The following is a 19546-nucleotide window of genomic DNA, read 5'->3' on the forward strand; positions in this document are numbered from 1 at the left end:
ACCACCACCCCCGGAACCAGAACATGGGGCAGTGGGGAAATCACATACAGGCATGGGAATCTTGGACAATTCTTTGCCAATGCAATTCTTCATTATGCTCCAGAGGTTAAGGCTGTAGTTGGGCTTGTCCGGGACACGGGTCCGCCTCTTCTTCTTGTGAATGCCATCTTTGCCTGAACCCTCAGAGCTGTCGAACACCTGGGGAGGAAGCAGAGCAGGAGGGAGAGTTCAAGGGGCCAGTCAGCCAGCAACACACCTTGAGACTTTCAGCTCCCCGCCCACCTCTGCACACGGGAAAGTGATCTCCCCAGTAGCACAAAATCGCAATGGCTGCTATCTTTAATGCAGCTTGCTAATTTTAGATGCTTGGCTGTGCTGTTAAATGTTTGAACCCGAATGGCAAAGGCTAGCAGCTGATACAAATAAATATCTATCATTATATTGATAAAGGAGCATATCAACCCCCATTGTTCAGCCCCTACAGTGAGATCTAGCATTGAGGGCCTTGGGGCAGTTCCCTCACTGGCAGAGGGCCTTCTTGGTAGTGGCACCTCCCCTGTGGAAAGCCCTCCCATCAAACGTGAAGAAGATAAAGAACTAGACCACTTTGAGAAGACATCTGAAGGCTAGGGTTGCCAGACTCAATAGAGGACAGGACTTCTGCGCCTTTAATTGCCCTGCTCTCTTTTGAGTCTGGAAACCTTGAAGAGAAACCAGCAGACCCTTTGCTTGGAAATTAAACAAAGGGTCTGCTGGTTTCTCTTTAAGGTTTCCAGACTCAAAAGAGAGCAGGGCAATTAAAGGCACAGAAGTCCTGTCCTCTATTGAGTCTGGCAACCCTACTGAAGGAGGGCCCTGTATGAGGAAGTCTTTAATGTTAGGTGTTTTTTATATATATATATATTGTAGGGCAGTGTTTCTCAACCTTTTTTGGGCAAAGGCACACTTGTTTCATGAAAAAAATCACGAGGCACACCACCATTAGAAAATGTTAAAAAAATTAACTCTGTGCCTATATTGACTATATATAAAGTAATTCTCCCACGGCACACCAGGCAACATCTCGCGGCACACTAGTGTGCCGCGGAACAGTGGTTGAGAAACACTGTTGTAGGGAGCCACCCAGGGTGGCTGGGGCAACCCAATCAGGTGGGCGGGGTACAAATAATAAAATTATTATTATTATGGGGAGGAATGGTGCCACCGGGGTGTGTGTGTGTGTGCGTGCGCGCGCATTTCCCATTTAAAACTTTGCAAAATGCGCTTACGTTGTCGTCCAGGTTCCAGCCCTCCCCTCGGCCTTCGCTGGTCCCACTAATGTTGCTGCCGGCACGCCTGCAGAGGAAACACAGGGGGCAGCGGCGAGTGAGGCGGCGCATAGAAAGCCGGAGCTGCGAGCGAGCGTTACCCATCCACAATGGAAGCCTCTGCTGCAGAACATGCCCTTGAGAGACAGTGTCACAAATGGGGGGTTCTGATATGCAAATGCACGGCTTCACATTCCTACCAAGCTGCCAGCTTGTGCGAAGCCCCAAAGGCAAGATTTTCTGGGCAGGCAGGTGAGAAGAGTGAACTGGGCACAGGAAGAGAAGAAGAGGCTGCTGGATCAGGCCAGTGGTCCATCTAGTCCAGCATCCTGTTCTTGCGGTGGCCAACCAGATGCCTGCAGGAAACCCACAAGCAGGATTCGAACACAAAGAGCCCTCTTCTCTCCCGAGGTTCCCAGCAACCTGGTATTCAGAATCATTGCTGCCTCTCTGACTGTGGAGGCAGAGCATAGCCATTGTGGTATCCGTCTCCTCCACGTATTTGTCCAAACCTCTCTTAAAGCATTCAAGTTGGTGGTCCTCACTGCCTCATGTGGCAGTGAGTTCCACGAGTTTTTTAAATTAAAAAAAATCTTTCTTTTATCTGCTCTTTCACCGAACAGGCTGGAGGCACTGAAGGAAAGGGGGTTTCTTTCCCCCACTTCCAAGTTGAATGCAACTGGCCCACTCATTAGGGGTGGCCTTCTGAGCATCTAATGAAAAGCCAAACTTGTCTGTTGAAAATGGGCAAGAACTAAAAGAGGCCTGCTATCCATTGGCAAGTGCTCTGAAGAGAGGGCATGGCCTCTTTCACACAACCTATTTGTTCTGCATTCATCCTGATCTGCCTGCACAAAGCTTGCGCAAAGGTTAGAATCATAGAATCATAGAACTGTAGAGGTGGAAGGGACTCCAAGGGACATCTAGTCCAGCCCCCTGCAATGCAGGAATCTCAGCTAAAGCAGCTATGACAGATGGCCATCCAACCTCTGCTTAAAAACCTCCAAGGAAGGAGAGTCCACAACCTCCTGAGGGAGTCCGTTCCACTGTCGAACAGCTCTTACTGTTAGAAAGTTCTTCCTGATGTTTAGTCGGAATCTCCTTTCTTGTAACTGATTGGCTGGCTCGAGTCCTACCCTCCAGAGCAGGAGAAAACAAGCTTGCTCCATTTCCCACGTGACAGCCCTTAAGATATTTGAAGATGGCTGTCATATCTCCTCTCGGTCTCTTTTCCAGGCTAAACATACCCAGCTCCTTCAACCATTCCTCAGCAGGCTTGGTTTCCCAGACCCTTGATCATCTTGGTAGATTCTATCTAAACATTTACTCTGATTTGTTTGTGGGGAGGTTATACAACAACGGTCCTTCATTCTTATTTGCTTGGGGGCTGTTTATGCAACTTCCCGCTAATCACGCATCCATTCCAACTCTTTTGAATGCAATTCCCTGTCACTTCCCTAACTGCAGAAGGTCAGTTTCTTTCTTCTTTTTAAGGTGGATTTTGTTATGCTAGGGTTTCCGACTACCTTGAGGCTCCCAGGGAGCAGGTGCCATACCTACCGGTGGTGCTTCGATGGATCCGCAGCTACTGTGATGAAAGCTTGTGCGTCCTCCATGGCATCAAAGTACTGCGTCTCCTCATCTTCATCACTGGCTTCCGCTTTCACGCTCTGTACGCTCCCTCCTGGCAGGGAGGCAATAATACCCAGGTGAGCAAATCCGCTGGCTTGGCTGAGGCTGATGGGAGTTAGAGTCATGGAATTGTAGACTTGGAAGGGGCCCCCAAGGATCATCTAGTCCAACCCCCTGCAATGCAGGCCCCAGAGACTTGCCGCGGCTGAGTCTCTGCTGCCAGCCCCCATCCGCCATGCCACCTTGCTGGGGAAAGCAAGAGCCCCCGAGTTAGTGGAACGCAGGAAGCTGCCTTGAACTGATTCGCAGCATTGGTCTGCCTAGCTCATTACGGCCTGCACTGATTGGCAGCAGCTCTCCGGGATTTCAGGGTCTCTCCCTGGAGATGCTGCTGGGAATTGAATCAGGGACCTTCTGCATGCAAAGCAGGTGCTCTGCCTCTGGCCCTTCCCCTTAAAAAGAGTTAAGTTCCTAGTCCCCAAGGTTCTAAGGAAAGAGCCGAATGAAGCAGGAACATAGGAGGGCTGCCTTATGCCGAGTCAGACGTTTGATCCACGCAGCTCATTATTGCCTATATTGACTTGCAGCCCTCCCTGGAGGTGCTGCTGGGAATCAAACCTGGGACCTTCTGCATGCAACACAGGTGCTCTAACCATAGCTGCCAAGTTATCCCTTTTTAAAAGGGATTTTCCCTTATGCTGAATAGGCTTCCTCGCGAGAAAAGGGAAAACTTGGCAGCTATGGCTCTAACATTGAGCTACGGCCCTTCCCCACGAAAGGCCCTAGTCAGCTAAGGTGCAGGGCAAGAGCTGCTTGTCAAATATGGAAGCGGTGGTGGCAGCGGGCCTCCTCACCTTTGGACGCACGGGTGCTGGTGTTCGTAGAGAGGGAGGGGGCCCCTCGGCAGGCTCTCTCCAAGTTGTTGTGCTGCTTGGCTAGCTGCTCAATGGTTTCCTCCAGGCGGGTCCGCTGCTCCCGCTCATACTGGAGCGCCCGCTGCCATTTGCGACTGTGGGTCTCGGCTAAATCCAGGAAGTCGCGGCAGGCCTGGAAGCAGAGAGAAGGAAAGGGGTCAGTAGGGGAGAGCTGCAGGAGTCCAGGGGTAGCTCAGTCAGTAGAGCATGAGACTCTTAATCTCAGGGTTATGGGTTTGAGCCCCACGTTGGGTGAAAGATCCCTGCATTGAAGGGAGTTGGACGAGATGGCCCTTGTGGTCTCTTCCAACTCTATGATTCTAGGAGGGTCAGCACTCTATGGCCATCTGGAAGACTGTATTCTCCCATTTGAACATGCCCAGGCTCTGAAATCTTCGGGGAAAGGACTTCTCTTGCTCCCGCCACCCTCATAGGCACGCTTGGTTGGGACGCAGGACAGGGCCTTCTCGGTGGCAGCTCCCAGGCTTTGGAACTCCCTTCCTAGAGAAGCCAGAGACTGGCTCCCTCCTTGCTGGGCTCCCAGAGAAAAGTGAAGGCTGTTTTATTCTGAGAATGCCTTTGGGAATGGACTGTTTGTTTGTTTTTTAAGGAAAGGGCTTTTAATAGTTGCTGGAGGGCAGCTGGAGCCCGACTTGGGAGAGGGGGGCAGTGATTTGTGGGGACCTGTACCAGCCAGGAGGCAAGAGACAAAGGAAGGGGAAGCTTCAGAGCTGGAGGGTGGAGCACTGGAGGAAGAGGCAGGCCAGGCAAGTGAAGGGCCGAGTGCTTCCCAAACCTCTCCTGCACCCGTCACCCAGAACCAGGAGGGGATTGAAGAGGGAAGAGCATAGGCAGTTTCCATGCAAGCGTAGCCTCCAGCTGCGTGTGCACAGCTTGTCGGGGGCAGCTACATAAACTGGTGGAGAAGTGCCCCCTATTGCTGCAACTGCTCCATAGAGTGCAGACCTGGGAATAGCCCCCCCTACCCTCTGCTCCCCCCCGTCTTTCCTTCCTCCGCAGGACCTGAACAGTTCAGCCAATGGCAGCCAGAGGTCCTTTTGCTGCATGCTCTACCTCTCTCTGACACTGGGGCTGCTCAGCCAATCACTGCCAGCAGCTCTGCGGCCCCTGGGAAATGCCCCAGTACATGTGGGTAGCCTCTCCAAAAACTTAAAATCTGCTCCCCAAAAGTGAACCTGCACAGAAAGATACCGAGTTGATCCAAGCGCCTCTTGCTTTTGGCAAGTCTGAAGAGGAAGAGGCTGTAACACCTGACGGGCAGGCACTAAAAATATTTGGGCATCATCAGGAGCCGAAACACACAGCTAGAACAATTAAGTGGTCCCTCATAGGAGGTTAGAAGACCCCTAATGGGAATCCTAATGGGGTATTAATCCACTTAATGGGACATTAACCCACGAGAGGTTTTATATGGGTATGAGAATGTTCAGATCACAAGAACCTAGAAAATGGTAATGGGTCTAAAATTCAACTTCTAGAGGATTTCAAGTTGCTTGCTTTCCTTTCCTTTCCTTTCCTTTTAAAAGCTGGTTACTAGCTCTTTAGGCTGCGAAGACGCGGGTGGCGCTGTGGGTTAAACCACGGAGCCTAGGGCTTGCTGATTGGAAGGTCGGTGGTTCGAATCCCCGCGACGGGGTGAGCTCCCGTTGCTCAGTCCCAGCTCCTGCCAACCTAGCAGTTCGAAAGCACAGCAAAAGTAGCAAGCATAGCAAGTAGATAAATAGGTACCGCTACAGCGGGAAGGTAAACTGCGTTTCCGTGTGCTGCTCTGGTTCGCAAGAAGCAGCTTTGACATGCTGGCCACATGACCCGGAAGCTGTACGCCGGCTCCCTCAGCCAATAACGCGAGATGAGCGCGCAACCCCAGAGTTGGTCACGACTGGACCTAATGGTCAGGGGTCCCTTTACCTTTACCTTTATTCCTTTGAGTCTTATCTGTGAATACAGGCAACACCCAATGAAACCTGCCAAGCCAGAGATACGTGGAGGAATAAGATTTTCAGGAGTTGTGGAGGTTCTAGCAAAACTAGATTTGAAAAACCATGCAAAATAAAACAACCTATGTACATTTGCTCTGTTTTCATAATTTATACAGGTAGCAGAAGTCAGGATCCCCTCCTTTTTTAGGGGGGGGGGAGGTTGTGGTGGTGGTGGTGTGGTTGCCGTAGGATTTGTATTGCCAGGGTAGAGAATTGTCAAGGTTTCTAGCAGAGAGTATGTGGGACCTGGGGTGGGGGGTGGGGACAACATGTTAACTTGTGCTCCAGGAGTAAATAAAGGGACCAGTCCGGATGGGGACATACACACACATATGTACAGAGAGAGAGAGAGAGAGAGAGAGAGAGAGAGAGAGAGAGAGTCCAAGGCTGTTGTTGCAAAAAATAGCTCTCTGATAATTCGCATTCCATCACAGTACATGCTATTTAGTGCTCTGACTCCCCACTCCGCAATCCTAAATCTGCAGCCACAAACCCCTAAATGGAAACAGTCATGCAAACTGAGCTCATATCCCTGTTTAGTTCACATACTTTATTCAATATCTGCAGCTGCACAACTGGTGTGTGTGTGTGTGTGTGTGTGTGTGTGTGTTCAGATTGTGGCATTTGAAGCAGAGAGTGAGCCCCTCCAGGGCCGGATTTAGGTTTGATGAGGCCCTAAGCTACTGAAGGTAACGGGGCCCTTTATATGTCCAGCTGTCCTTTGTCAACAACAAATTGTCGCTGTTTTTTGCGTTGAATATATGCTATATGGTAATTTGTGGACCTAGCAGATATCTAAAGCCATTTGCGCATGCAGAATGTAGACACACCTATATATAGAAATGAGCAAACCAGTGATATTTTAGGGAGCAGGCTAGCAGGCGGGGCCCGTGACTTACATCATAGGAGCCTAAACAACACAAAACACTGTTTTATTTTATTTGTTTTTTATCTTATATTTTGGAAATGTACATCCAGGTTTTTTTCCTTTAAATTTTTTTGGAGGGTGAGGCCCTAAGATATAGCTTGTTTAGCTTATATATAAATCTGGCACTGCAAATTCCTTCCCATTCTCCCTTCCCTCTGAAGCCAGGCAGAATGGCTAGTCTTCTTTTCCTATTCTTAGTCAAGAGGAGTTCAGACAAGACAGGCAATCCCCTGTGTAGCAATTAAAGGCACAATACGGCAAGATGCTCCAGACAGCTTCAAAGCCCTGCTTTTTTGCAGGTGGAGCAAGGACAGGTCAGACTCCTGGGGAAAACACAGATGTGCTAAGCAGAGCTCTCTAACAAGCGTTTCTAGTGCCGAATGCTCAGTGTCGGAATTCACAATCCGGGCTGAATTTTGTAAGATGGGCTCCTAAACAACTGTTAGCCTATTTCTAAATTTCTAACACACACACACACACACACAAAGAGAGAGAGAAGCAAAGAAACACAACATAAAATGAAACCCATAGTTTCAAATTTAAACGCAGCAAACTGAAAAACAGCACAGATAACAACATATTTGAAAGACATTTCTGTTAAACAAGGTCTCCCTCTCCCTTGAGAGAGTTTGTGTGTGGTACCAAAAGGTGACTAAAGGCAGGCTATTTCGTATTTGCTTCCTATTCAGCAAGTTTTTATAGAGTCTTCTACTATTTTAAATCGGTTTTTTTTTAATGATTCATGGTTAAATTCAGAACAAATGAGGGCTGGTTTTGAAAGGTGGGGACTTGGGAGCACAAAATCCCTTTTGAAAAAACGCTGGGGAAGCTATAGGAGCAGTTAGTAAAGATAAAACTTAAAGAATACATTCAAAAATCAATCAATGATTGAATTAAAGAAATTGGCAGTTTTTGGGGGGCCATGCAAAACAAAGTTTTGGCATCACAGGGGGTGTGAACCCATGGAGCTGTCAATACTTAAAACAAAAACCCTAATTAATGACAGCTTTTGGAGGCTCACAAAAACCCCTTTTGGGTGGTGGACATGGCCTATGGACTGCAAGTTAACAACCCCTGGTATAGATGCTATTGTCAGTTTGCATTTCTTAGTGCAGAAAGAGTTGATCTGATGTGTAGAGATCGTTCCTATTCCAATTAATTCAAGAGGGTTCCGGAAGCTTCTGGAAGCTTCTATGTGTGAAAGAAGCAAGCAGAAGGTTCATGATGTTTGGGTTATCCCTTCAGAGAAGCTGAGCACGGCTGGTTTAAACTGATTGTTATCTCTTTCTGTCAAGGTCATGCTGACTGTAATAAGAATAAGGCCAGAAGAAGCCTGGGTTTCACTCTTTTCTCTCTCTCTTTCCTTCTGGTGTGGTGTTCTGTACATTGCATGTTTAGTGTTAAGGTTTAGACTTATTGTAAGTTATTGTAAGTTTAAGTTAAGTCTGCTGCAACTGGATTCCTGAATGTATTGGATTTGAGACCATTATGCTCATTTGCCTTCAGTAGCAGTAAAGCTCTGCTGGATGAAATACAATGGCCCCTGGTCTACTTTTGGGGAATCCTGCAACATGTTTAAGTTTTTACTTTGCTAACTATGTTGAAGTTCTGCTCTGGATCAATATTGAATAGAATTCCATGACAGCTATCACTCCATGGACCTGATTTGGCCCACCGACTGCCAGTTCCTAAACCTTAATCTACAGTGTCAAATATATGGCTTTCCTATTGTCAAGCACCCCTCTGGATCAGCGACATTACCCAAACAGGCTGGAACAAACCACACACACACACACACACACACACACACACACACCCCACATCCCACACCAGTTGACAGCTGCTCAGTTGGGCTTCGTTCTTGATGTCCTTCTGGATATCACACAAGCCATGTTTTGTTTCCAAGGCTGGAGTAGGTGGTTGTATTGTGGGGGGGGGGGGGGACCTGGAGCAGGAGGCCAGCAACAAGGTCAAAGAAGAGAGAGCAAAAGAGGGGAAGGAAGGGGAATAAAATAGATTTTCATAATGCTGGTAGCAAATAAAACAACAACAACAACAAACAGCTCTTTAAGCCAAACTACCACCCGGAGTATCATTTCTGCATTGCTCCTCTCAACTGTTGCTACCCTGATAGCTGGAAAGATTCAGGATCATAGCTGCCAAGTCTCCCGTATTACCCGGGAAACCCCCGTTTTCCCAGCCGTTTCCCGCTGGCAGCCTGGATTTAAGAAACCCCCGTAGATCCCCCGGATTCTTACCGGCCCGGGGAGGCTCCTTCTGCGCATGTCTGGAGTCTCTGGACATGCGCAGAAGCGATTTCTGGCGCTGCGGCCATTTTGGAAGTGGGCAGAGCATGCGTAGAAGCGACTTCCGGTGCCGCTCTGCCCAGTTCCAAAATGGCCGCAACGCGACTTCCGGCACTGCGGCCATTTTGGAAAGGGGCAGAGCATGCGTAGAAGTGACTTCCGGTGCTGCTCTGCCCAGTTCCAAAATGGCCACACCGCGACTTCCGGTGCCACACTGCGCCGATCCCGGATTTTTCAACCTGGGAGGTGGCACCTATGTTCAGGATCCTTCCAAGGAACACCACCTGGACTCCTTTATAATTCATGCCAATATTCCTTTCCACCAGCTCCTTACGCTTGCATCCAGAATCTCCAAACGTGGTTTAAAATGTGTGCATTGTGGCAAGCATCTCTAAAGCCAGTTTGCAATCATCTCCTTTGCTCTGTTAACACTCGATGGCACTGTAATGGCCATTTTGCTGGATTAAGAGTCTTTCGAAGCTCTTAAAAGGGAGTTGTGTAATTACAGGTGATGTTCTCAAAACGCATTACATGAAAAATATTCCTTTCCTCGCTACTGGGGGACAGCAGGCATTTTTCATATTAAGGCTCTGGCAAGTGATTTTTAGCAGGCAGACTGGTTCTGCGAGGGGGGGTTGTGAATCCTATTTACAGCATCAATTTATTGTTAACAAGATTACTGTCTTGTGATTTATTGGGGATGTGCAGGACCCAAGCACAACAGCGCTCTCCCCCTCTTGCTGTTTCCAGCAACAGGTACTCAGAAGCAGTATTGCCTCTAAAACTGTCCAATGCAACTTTGCCCATTGGATATACAATCCAATTTAAACTTTAAAATAAAAGCTTTGCATTTTTGTTTACAGATGCCAGCTTAAAACCATTGTTGTCTCAGCCTGGAGGTTTTTAAGCAGAGGTTGGATGGCCACCTGTCCTGGATGCTTTTATCTGAGATCCCTGCATTGCAGGGGGTTGGACTAGATGACCCTTGGAGATCCCTTCCAACTCTGCAGTTGTATGACTTCCGCTGTGGAATTTGCTCCCATGAGGTGTGGGGATAACTCTCTTAAAAAGAGGAGGAGAAGGTTATCCACAGCTACTAGCCACAATGGATATGCTCTTCCTTCCCAGTCAGGGGCAGCAATCCTTCTGACTACCACTTTTGCTGGGCATCTTGAGTTGAGGCAGCAGTACTATTGCACTCAGGTCTTGTTTCCAGGCTTCTATGGAAAGGTTTCTAGTTGGCCACTGTGAGAACAGGATGCTGGACTAGATGAGCCACCACAGTGGTATCTTGGTTCTCAAACTTAATCCGTTCCGGGAGTCCATTCGACTCCTGGAACCATTCTAAAACCAAGGCGTGGCCTCCGATTGGCTGCAGGAACTTCCTGCACTCAATCGGAAGCCGCATAAGCCACAATGGAAGTTCGGCTTCCAAAAACGTTCCAAACCGGAACACTCACTTCTGGGTTTGCGGCGTTTGGGAGCCAATTTGTTTGGGAGCCAAGCCGTTCAGCAACTGAGGTATCACTGTAATTTAAACAGGAAAAAAAGCACAAAACTTTGCTGTGTTTCCTGAATCGATTTGTCCGCTATATTTTGCACTGGTTTTAAATTTGGCACTTTGTATGCAACTGCAATATAGTCATATGATTATGGGGATAAAAATAAGTAAACCAAGGCCATCCAAACAAGGCCCAACACAACAAGACAGGCTAGCTGAAATAAATGAGTCTTAAAGGCACTGGTGCAGCATGAGGGGGCAAAGGGGTGGTGGCCCTAGGTGCAAAATTCTGAGAGGGGCATGAGAAGGGGCCCCTACGAGGCTGTGTGCCTGAGCTCTTGCCGCCTTCTGGAGCCATGGGGAGGGAGTCCTTCGGGGCTGGGGCAGCGCCTCCTCCTCCTCCTCCTGGCCAGCAAAGGGATGCCCTGAGCCAGGAGGCAGCAGAGCCGGCAAGCCGAGAAGTTGCAAGGCCACTGCCAGCAGCAGCAGAACCCAGAGCCATGTGCAGGTATCCCCAAACTTCGGCCCTCCAGATGTTTTGGACTACAGTTCCCATCTTCCCCGACCACTGGTCTTGTTAGCTAGGGATCATGGGAGTTGTAGGCCAAAACATCTGGAGGGCCACAGTTTGGGGGTGTCTGGCCATGTGCCTCACGGGCTCCTTGCACCTCCACCCCAGTCCAGCAGGGGAGCAACATTCGCCCTGCCCTGGGCACCGGCAACCCATGCTACACCACTGCTTAAAAGCATTTCTCTAAACAAAGGATAAGAATGGTTGCTCCCTGGGTGATGGCCTCTGGCTGGTTACTATTTCTCAGCCTAACCTACCTCAAAGGGATGTAGAGAGGATAAAATACAGGACGGAGAACTGTGTGTGTCACCTTGAGCTCCTTAGGAAGGAAAATGTAATGTAAATGTAGTAGACAATAAAGAGAATAAGCAGAAGCTAGAGTGGCATTTGCCATATGTTTTGGACTACAAACATTTTATTTGTCTTTATACCTAACCTTTTCCTCCAAGGAGCCCTCCCTCTCTGTGTATTTTCCTCACAACAACCCTGTGAGGTAGAATAAGAAAATTCCTTCAGTAGCACCTTAAAGACCAACTAAGTTTATATTTTGGTATGAGCTTTCGTGTGCATGCACACTTCTTCAGATACACTAGAAACAGAAGTGTCAGACCCTATATATATACAGAGGGTGGTGGGTGGGAATGGGAGATGGGCTGATGGGAGTGGTAAACCTGTAGATGGGTGTTAATGGCTGCTGATGGCTGCAATTAGTCCTGGGCTGAGGTGCTAAAGAAAGCTTGATCATGCATAATGAGATAAGAATCCGATATCTCTATTCATCCCAGGTGCTTCCATGGTTTTAAAGCAGCCTAATTGCAGCCATCAGCAACTGTTCTTGGGGCTGATGAAAAGATGCAGTCCGTAATATCTTCTGGAGGGCAAGTCTGAGCTAGAGAATAAACATTTTGAAAGCAAGTAACAGGGAGGCGAAATTGCGCGAGAAAAGGAAGACAGTTGATGGGTGCAGAGCAGTCAAAAGCAGACAGGCACAATCATACAATCGTATTTGCCTGCAGAGGAACCATTAAGCCAGGAGGTGGAATCCTAAGCAGCAGCAAGAGGCAAGACTGGCGGGACACAGCTCCCTGCAGAAGTTCAATCTGTCTCACAGGTAGCTCCTGCATATTTCTCCAGGTAGCCGACCGCTGTCAGGCTGAGGCAGGGCAGCTCAGCTGATCTGGGCTGGCAACTCTTGCATTAATTGCCAGCTCTTTGCAGAAGGAACCATGTCAGTAGAACAGCGCCCGAGAGTCGCTGGCCTTGCTTCAACAAGACTTTTCATCTAGCACACAACCATTTTGAGGCTAACCGCCTTTGACGTTTGGTCTTCAGCTTCGTAATATGGATCAGTTTTGGGGGGAGGGCAGGCGAAAGCAGCCAGCTTGCCTTTGCAAATCTCACACAGCGGCAGAGCACGAGGGCCCCTGCGGTGTGAAGACAGCCCCTTTGGCTGTGCAGCCTGAAACACAGGCGCACACACACACACACACACACACACACACACAGTGACAGGACGTGCTCCACGGGACTGGGGGGGGCAGAAGGCTGGGAGACCAACAGTAGGCGGAGCCAGTCAACAAGAGGCGGAGCCAACTAACTCTAGTTTTGTCTGCCGCCATGCTGAGTTGCAAGAGGACAACACCGAGACAGAGGGGGGTCATAAGAAGACAGGCAGGTGGGAGTTGGCAGATTGAGGCTCTTGGGACAGCCTCCACTGGATGCAGTAATTTAGCAGACAAAAATTTTCACTACACCTGCAGCCTCCCAGCTCCTTGCATCTCCCTTTTTTAAATACTATGGCAGGCAGGGCACTTCTGGTATTTATTATTATTATTATTATTATTATTATTATTATTATTATTATTAATTTTATCTTGCCCAAAGCAACTCAGAGCAACTGACAACAAACAAATCTAGCCAACTTGTGTTGCATGAAGTAACCCATGGTACATTTTAGCTGTACAGTCGTACCTTGGTTCTCGAACGGAATCTGTTCCGGAAGTCTGTTTGACTTCCAAAAATGTTCCAAAACCAAGGCGTGGCTTCCAATTGGCTGCAGGAGCTTCTTGCACTCAATCAGAAGCCACGGAAGCAGTGTTGGACGTTTGGGTTCCAAAGAACATTTGCAAAACGGAACACTCACTTCCTGGTTTGCAGCGTTCGAGAGCCAAAACGTATGAGGACCAAGGCATTTGAGAACCAAGGTACGACTGTATATTTCTGTGTACTGGGAGAGGCCTGCTCATGCTCACGGGGGTCTTATTTGATATGCAAAGTTTAGCAGAGTAAATTGTCCCGGAGTTCCTTCCCACCCAGTTCCCTATCCCAGATGGTCTCATTGCATGCGGCAGCTAGACTGGTGACTGGGAGCAGCCGCCGAGACCACATTGAAAGACCTACATTGGCTCCCAGTACGTTTCCGAGCACAATTCAAAGTGTTGGTGCTGACCTTTAAAGCCCTAAACGGCCTCGGTCCAGTATACCTGAAGGAGCGTCTCCACCTCCATCGCTCTGCCCGGACACTGAGGTCCAGTGCCGAGGGCCTTCTGGCGGTTCCCTCGCTGCGAGAAGCCAAGTTGCAGGGAACCAGGCAGAGGGCCTTCTCGGTAGTGGCACCCGCCCTGTGGAACGCCCTCCCACCAGATGTCAAAAAGAAAAACAACTACCAGACTTTTAGAGGACATCTGAAGGCAGCCCTGTTCAGGGAAGCTTTTAATATTTAAGAAATTAGTGTACTTTAATATTTATGTTGGAAGCCGCCCAGAGTGGCTGGGGAACCCCAGCCAGATGGGCAGGGTATAAATAATATGTAAGAGAGAGGGCTTGCAGAGAGCAGCCCACTCTGCTTACTTCCATCAGATGGGAGAGCAGCAGCAAGTCTGGGAGTTCAAATCAGGAACAGGAAGGGTTAAGACGGGTCCGGGGCTCTGCAGAGTCCTGGTGGCTCAGCTCCAGGTTGGTAGCAGGGAATCAGGGGAGGAGCTAGCTTCAGCAGGGGCTGGAAAGGAGGGAGGAGGGAGAACGGCACCTCAGGAGCCTGGTTTGGGACCACGGAGGACCCATAGAGCAAGGAGGAGGGGCGTTTGGATGCCCAGTCTTAAAAGGGGGGTCAAAGCCCACGAGACGCCATTGTGGGCTTCTGCCCCATGCAGAGCAGACATGATTTGAGACATCTCACCACTGTATATAGCATGCACAATAAAACTATGAAAATCCAGAGGATGTGTGGAGTGCTTACTCGGGAGTAGCCAACACCCCATCTGTGACATAATATATTATTATTATTATTATTATTATTATTATTATTATTATTATTATTATACTGCAGTAGCATATTTTGTTTGTTTTACAGCTTGGGAGAAAGAGGCAGTCCAGATCGGAACAACAGTCCTGGAGGGGGGAAAGGGAGGGGCATTTGCAAAAGGGGGGGGGCCTGTCTGATTCTCTGGTTATTGACCTCATCTTCTAACAGAGCAACTACAGGGTGAATCTTTTAAAAGAGGCCCCGTGGAACATGTGTACTCTGTATCCAAGGGGCCTCTTTTAAAGGACTCGCCCTGTATAATCCAGCAAAGAGATGCTTCCTGCTGAAGTATATTAGCACTCCTCTGGCGAAGGTTGGACACTCCTAAATTAGGACTGGAAATATCTATCCAGTTCGGTTCTATGAGTTTCACATTTTCTCCCCAATCTAAAATGCTGTTCTCTAAATGTTGTGGCAATTTGCACTGATAATAATAAAGTTCATGAAAACTTGGAAGCATTTTAGTGCAAATTTCTCCGAATACATTTTTCATGCAGTTTATACTAATGCACAGTACACATTTTTGGCAGCAATTTTCTCTAATGCAACGTGTTTGCGTATGTTCTTTTGACCGATACCTCAATTTATATACACACCCTTCCTTGATCCATGCGTTTTTACAAACAGACTAGAGAACTGCACTGCAAAATTCAGATAAGTGCAAATTTCAACATACAGCTGTGTTTCGGTTTGCATATTGTTTTGGAAAGCTTGGCTGTGATCCGATTTGGCTTTCAATGTGTACTGACACAAATTCCCCCGCCACCCCTACTCCTCACCTTTAATGGAGGATAAAGACGAGTCCCACCCCAATTTTCACAAGACTATCAACGGCCACTCCTAACTCACCTCGAATTTTGTATTTACACCCCACCGTTTCATCCAAGGTGCTCAAGGTGGCGTACAAGGTTCTCCCCATCCTCATTTAATCCCCACGACAACCCTGCGAGGAAGGTTAGGCTGAGAGGCAGTGACTGGTCACCCAGTGAGCTTCATGGCCAAGTGGGGATTTGAACCCTGGTCCACTCAGGTCCTAGTCTGACACTCTAACCACACTGACTCTCACCTTTCACAGAGGATAAAGCTACCCCTGACTCACCTTTCATAAGACTATCAATGGCTACCAGTCAAGCTGGCTGCGTGCAACCGCCAGGATCAGTTGCAGCCTGCTTCTGGATGCTAGTCGCTGGGGAACAACAGCTGGGCATGTGCTGGGCATGTGCCATGCTAGTGGGGTTCTCGGAGGCATCTGATTGGCTGCTGTGGGAAACAGGATGCCGGAAGAGATGGGGCCTTACTTTGCTCCCTTTTCAAGGCAATACAATCTACCCCTCATCAGCCACTGATACAAGTCATTCATTCTTTAGCAGATAACTAATACTCTCTTTCTCTCAAAGCAATTTGAGAACAAGCACACGTGCCCTCTATTGTTACAGTTCAATGGCTGCAAGTTCTCTTTCCACATTGCCTCCCGCACTCATTCACAAAGCCTGCCCAACGCTGACCCCCGGGAAACTTTATGACTAGAATTCTAGGGTGTTCTGTATGAACCGAAAAAATTTCCAGAGGGGCAGCTGTGTTAGTGGTGCTGCAGAATAACACAAGAGTTTTGTGCCAACTTTAAAGGGCTAGCTAATTTAGTGAGAGATTTTACTTTCTTGGGCTCCTTGATCACTGCAGATGGTGACAGCAGTCACGAAATTAAAAGACGCCTGCTTCTTGGGAGAAAAGCAATGACAAACCTAGACAGCATCTTAAAAAGCAGAGACATCACCTTGCCGACCAAGGTCCGTATAGTTAAAGCTATGGTTTTCCCAGTAGTGATGTATGGAAGTGAGAGCTGGACCATAAAGAAGGCTGATCGCCGAAGAATTGATGCTTTTGAATTATGGTGCTGGAGGAGACTCTTGAGAGTCCCATGGACTGCAAGAAGATCAAACCTATCCATTCTGAAGGAAATCAGCCCTGAGTGCTCACTGGAAGGACAGATCCTGAAGCTGAGGCTCCAATACTTTGGCCACCTCATGAGAAGAGAAGACTCCCTGGAAAAGACCCTGATGCTGGGAAAGATGGAGGGCACAAGGAGAAGGGGACGACAGAGGACGAGATGGTTGGACAGTGTTCTCGAAGCTACAAACATGAGTTTGACCAAACTGCGGGAGGCAGTGGAAGACAGGAGTGCCTGGAGTGCTATGGTCCACGGAGTCACGAAGAGTCGGACACGACTAAACGTCTAAACAACAGCAATTTATTAAAGGATAAAAGCCAGCCTTCCCCAACATCGGTGCCTTCCAGATGTTTTGGGCCACACAGTTCCCATCAGTCCTGGCCAGCACAGCCGGTGTTGGACCACAACTTCCATCATCCACATGAGATGAGAGGAACTGTAGTTCACAACAACCCAGAGGGTAGCAGGTTGGGAAGGCCGGGCATAATAAGCATTTGTGGACACCCACTTCATCAGATGTATGACGTGTTATCATAAGTTGCAGCGTGAGGATATACAAACTACACACGCACAGAGGGGTATTGGGGGGGGGGAGGCTGAATAGGGTTGGGAAAAACTAAGGTCAGAAGGAAACAAAATGCAGAAAATAGGAGATGGCTCCTAGAAACAGATAACCTGGTGAGAAGCATCCTTGGGAGACCCTAGCATTGCAGGGGCAAAAAAATTACTCTTCTCAGATAATTCTGTGGGGAAACAAACAGGGACATTCAAATGGTGTCAGAGCTCATACAAGCCACAGGGTCGGCATAAAATAGAAGGCAGAAGCAGCACTGATGGGATTAAGCTGAGAGGGTAGGCAAGTGAGGTATGTCTGCAGCCGCAAAATGTTTTTTTTTTTTGGTGGGGTGGGGGTGGGATAAGGGACAAATAACAGCACAGGAGAGGAGCAACAAGTATTGCTGCACAAATTTTCACTTGCACCTGAACACGGATAATAATTTGCCTTACCCCTGTTGCGAATTACACAGATTTAGCCAGGTTATTTGCAGTGCGAGGTGATGACCAGCACTCTTGAGGGGGACGAGGTAATAATCCAAGCATTGAATGGTTTGTGGGTTCTGGTGCACTTGAGAACACAGGACAGCTGCCAACCCTGTTCCACTCCTCTTTGTGGGAAGCAGTGGGAGAGAGGACCAGGAAACCTCCTGAAACAGACCAGGCAGGAACTCCTACTCTGGGATTCTCAGCCGGCGAGAGGACCGTTCAACACATGGCAGATGCTTCGCAGCAACAGAGGCGATAAATAAATCCCTTCTCTAAACTAATGTTGTGCTGCAGGATTAATAGAAGTAACTGCAGATTGAACAGACAGAAAACAGCAGCCGGACACACTCGACGGCAGTGATCTGGGTAGGGAAGCAGCGCGATACACACAGACTCACAGTTCCGATCTCAGCAGTGGGCATTTAAGAAAGAGTCCTAGCTCAGCGGTAGGGCATTGGCTTTGCGAGCGAAAGGTCGCAGGTTCAATCCCCGGGATCTCCAGGTGGGGCTGGGAAAGCCTCCCTGTCTGAACTCATGGAAGAGCTGCTGCCGGTCAGTGTAGACCAGGCATAGGCAAACTCGGCCCTCCAGATGTTTTGGGACTACAACTCCCATCATCCCTAGCTAACAGGACCAGTGGTCAGGGAGGATGGGAAATGTAGTCCCAAAACATCTGGAGGGCCGAGTTTGCCTATGCCTGGTGTAGGCAATACTGATCTAGATGGTCTGACTCATTATTAGGCAGCTAACTACATTCCTAAGATCTGGTCACTTGCTCATGGCTTGTAGGATTAAAAAGGAGCAGAGTTGTACACCAACAGAAACAAAAGGTGCTGCAGACCTAGGAAAAGCCATGTGATTTCTCATTTATATTTTCTCTGGAGCGACAGGCAGTTGAAAGAGCAGCAGCCTGTGATTTCCCGCAGAAATATTACTATTACTATTAATTTATTTATAATACTAAATTATCCAGCCACTCTGGGCAGCTCCCAACAGAATATTAAAAATACAATAAAACATCAAACATTAAAAACTTCCCTAAACAGCTCCATGAAAGAGAAGGACGAAGACTTTCCCTTTTCATACGAGTTGGTACTGGAGGAATGAGAGACGTGAACACACAGAACCCTCCCACTCTTGCATATGGGGAGGAAAATTAATCATCATTCAAGAAACTCAGTTTGCTGTACACAAGGCTGTTCCGTTTTATCTGCCTGGCACCATAATTAAGTTCCTGTAGGAACAAAATGCCTTGCACAGAAGCTCACTGGTCCAGCAGTACACGGAGTGTAGCAGGCAGGAGGCTAGGGAATGAAGGAGGAAGAGGAACAACAACAACAACAACAACAACAACAACAACAACAACAACAACAACAACAACAACAACAACAACAACAACAACAACAACAACAGGTTCATCCTTCAAGCTGGCCACAAGGGGGCAGAGGTTATAAAAGGCTCAGCCTGTTCTCACCTGGAGCTGTTCTTGGTCCTGCAACTCCTGACCTGACTTGCTGCCTTCTCCATGAGATCTGGCATCGAACCACAACAAGGCAACCACCACACACACACACACACACACACACACACACACACACACACACACACCTTCCTATTGCTCACCACCACCAAGTTGACTTCATATCACAAGCCTACTTTTGTTTTTTTAAGAAGAAAATGAGATTTGAACCCAGAACCCCCTGAGGCAAGTCCAACACTCTTTTCACCACACCAGCTCTGCTTTTAATAAGGAAAAGGGCGGGGGAAGAAGGGGAAGAATGCCACAACACCAACAGGCGCAAAACATGCTAGCAAATTTCACAGGCTAGTCACAGCAAATAGAGCAGATTTCATGGGTTGCCAAGAGTTTAACAGAAACAGCATTACAATTCTCAAGCAATGTACAGCGACCATCCCAGGTTATTCCACATCTGTTGATGCAAACAAACAGGAGAACAGCAGTATGCGCCTTTCCCTCCCCAAAAGAAACAAGACTTCCTGTAGTTAGGAAAGCAGCATTGAAAAGTCTAGGATGGGCAAATGATTAGGGGAGAGGCATATACCCAATGCCCAAGGAAGTCAGGCAGGAGT

At 48.2% G+C, this 19546-nt stretch overlaps 1 protein-coding gene across 2 annotated transcripts in view; it reads right to left on the bottom strand.

The window, feature by feature from the left end:
- Positions 1 to 19546, bottom strand: part of OSBP2 (oxysterol binding protein 2) — a 141250-nt gene that overhangs the window by 20238 nt on the left and 101466 nt on the right. For both annotated transcript variants that reach the window (XM_035097530.3, XM_088659896.1), the window contains 4 exons: positions 3794 to 3986; positions 2868 to 2991; positions 1269 to 1335; positions 49 to 198 (listed from right to left, as the gene is read on the bottom strand). In XM_035097530.3, coding sequence (XP_034953421.1) covers positions 49 to 198; positions 1269 to 1335; positions 2868 to 2991; positions 3794 to 3986 — 534 coding nt within the window. The remainder of the gene's footprint in view (positions 1 to 48; positions 199 to 1268; positions 1336 to 2867; positions 2992 to 3793; positions 3987 to 19546) is intronic.

Source organism: Zootoca vivipara, chromosome 16 (assembly GCF_965207765.1).
Source record: "Zootoca vivipara chromosome 16, rZooViv2.hap1.1, whole genome shotgun sequence".
NCBI lineage: Eukaryota > Metazoa > Chordata > Lepidosauria > Squamata > Lacertidae > Zootoca > Zootoca vivipara.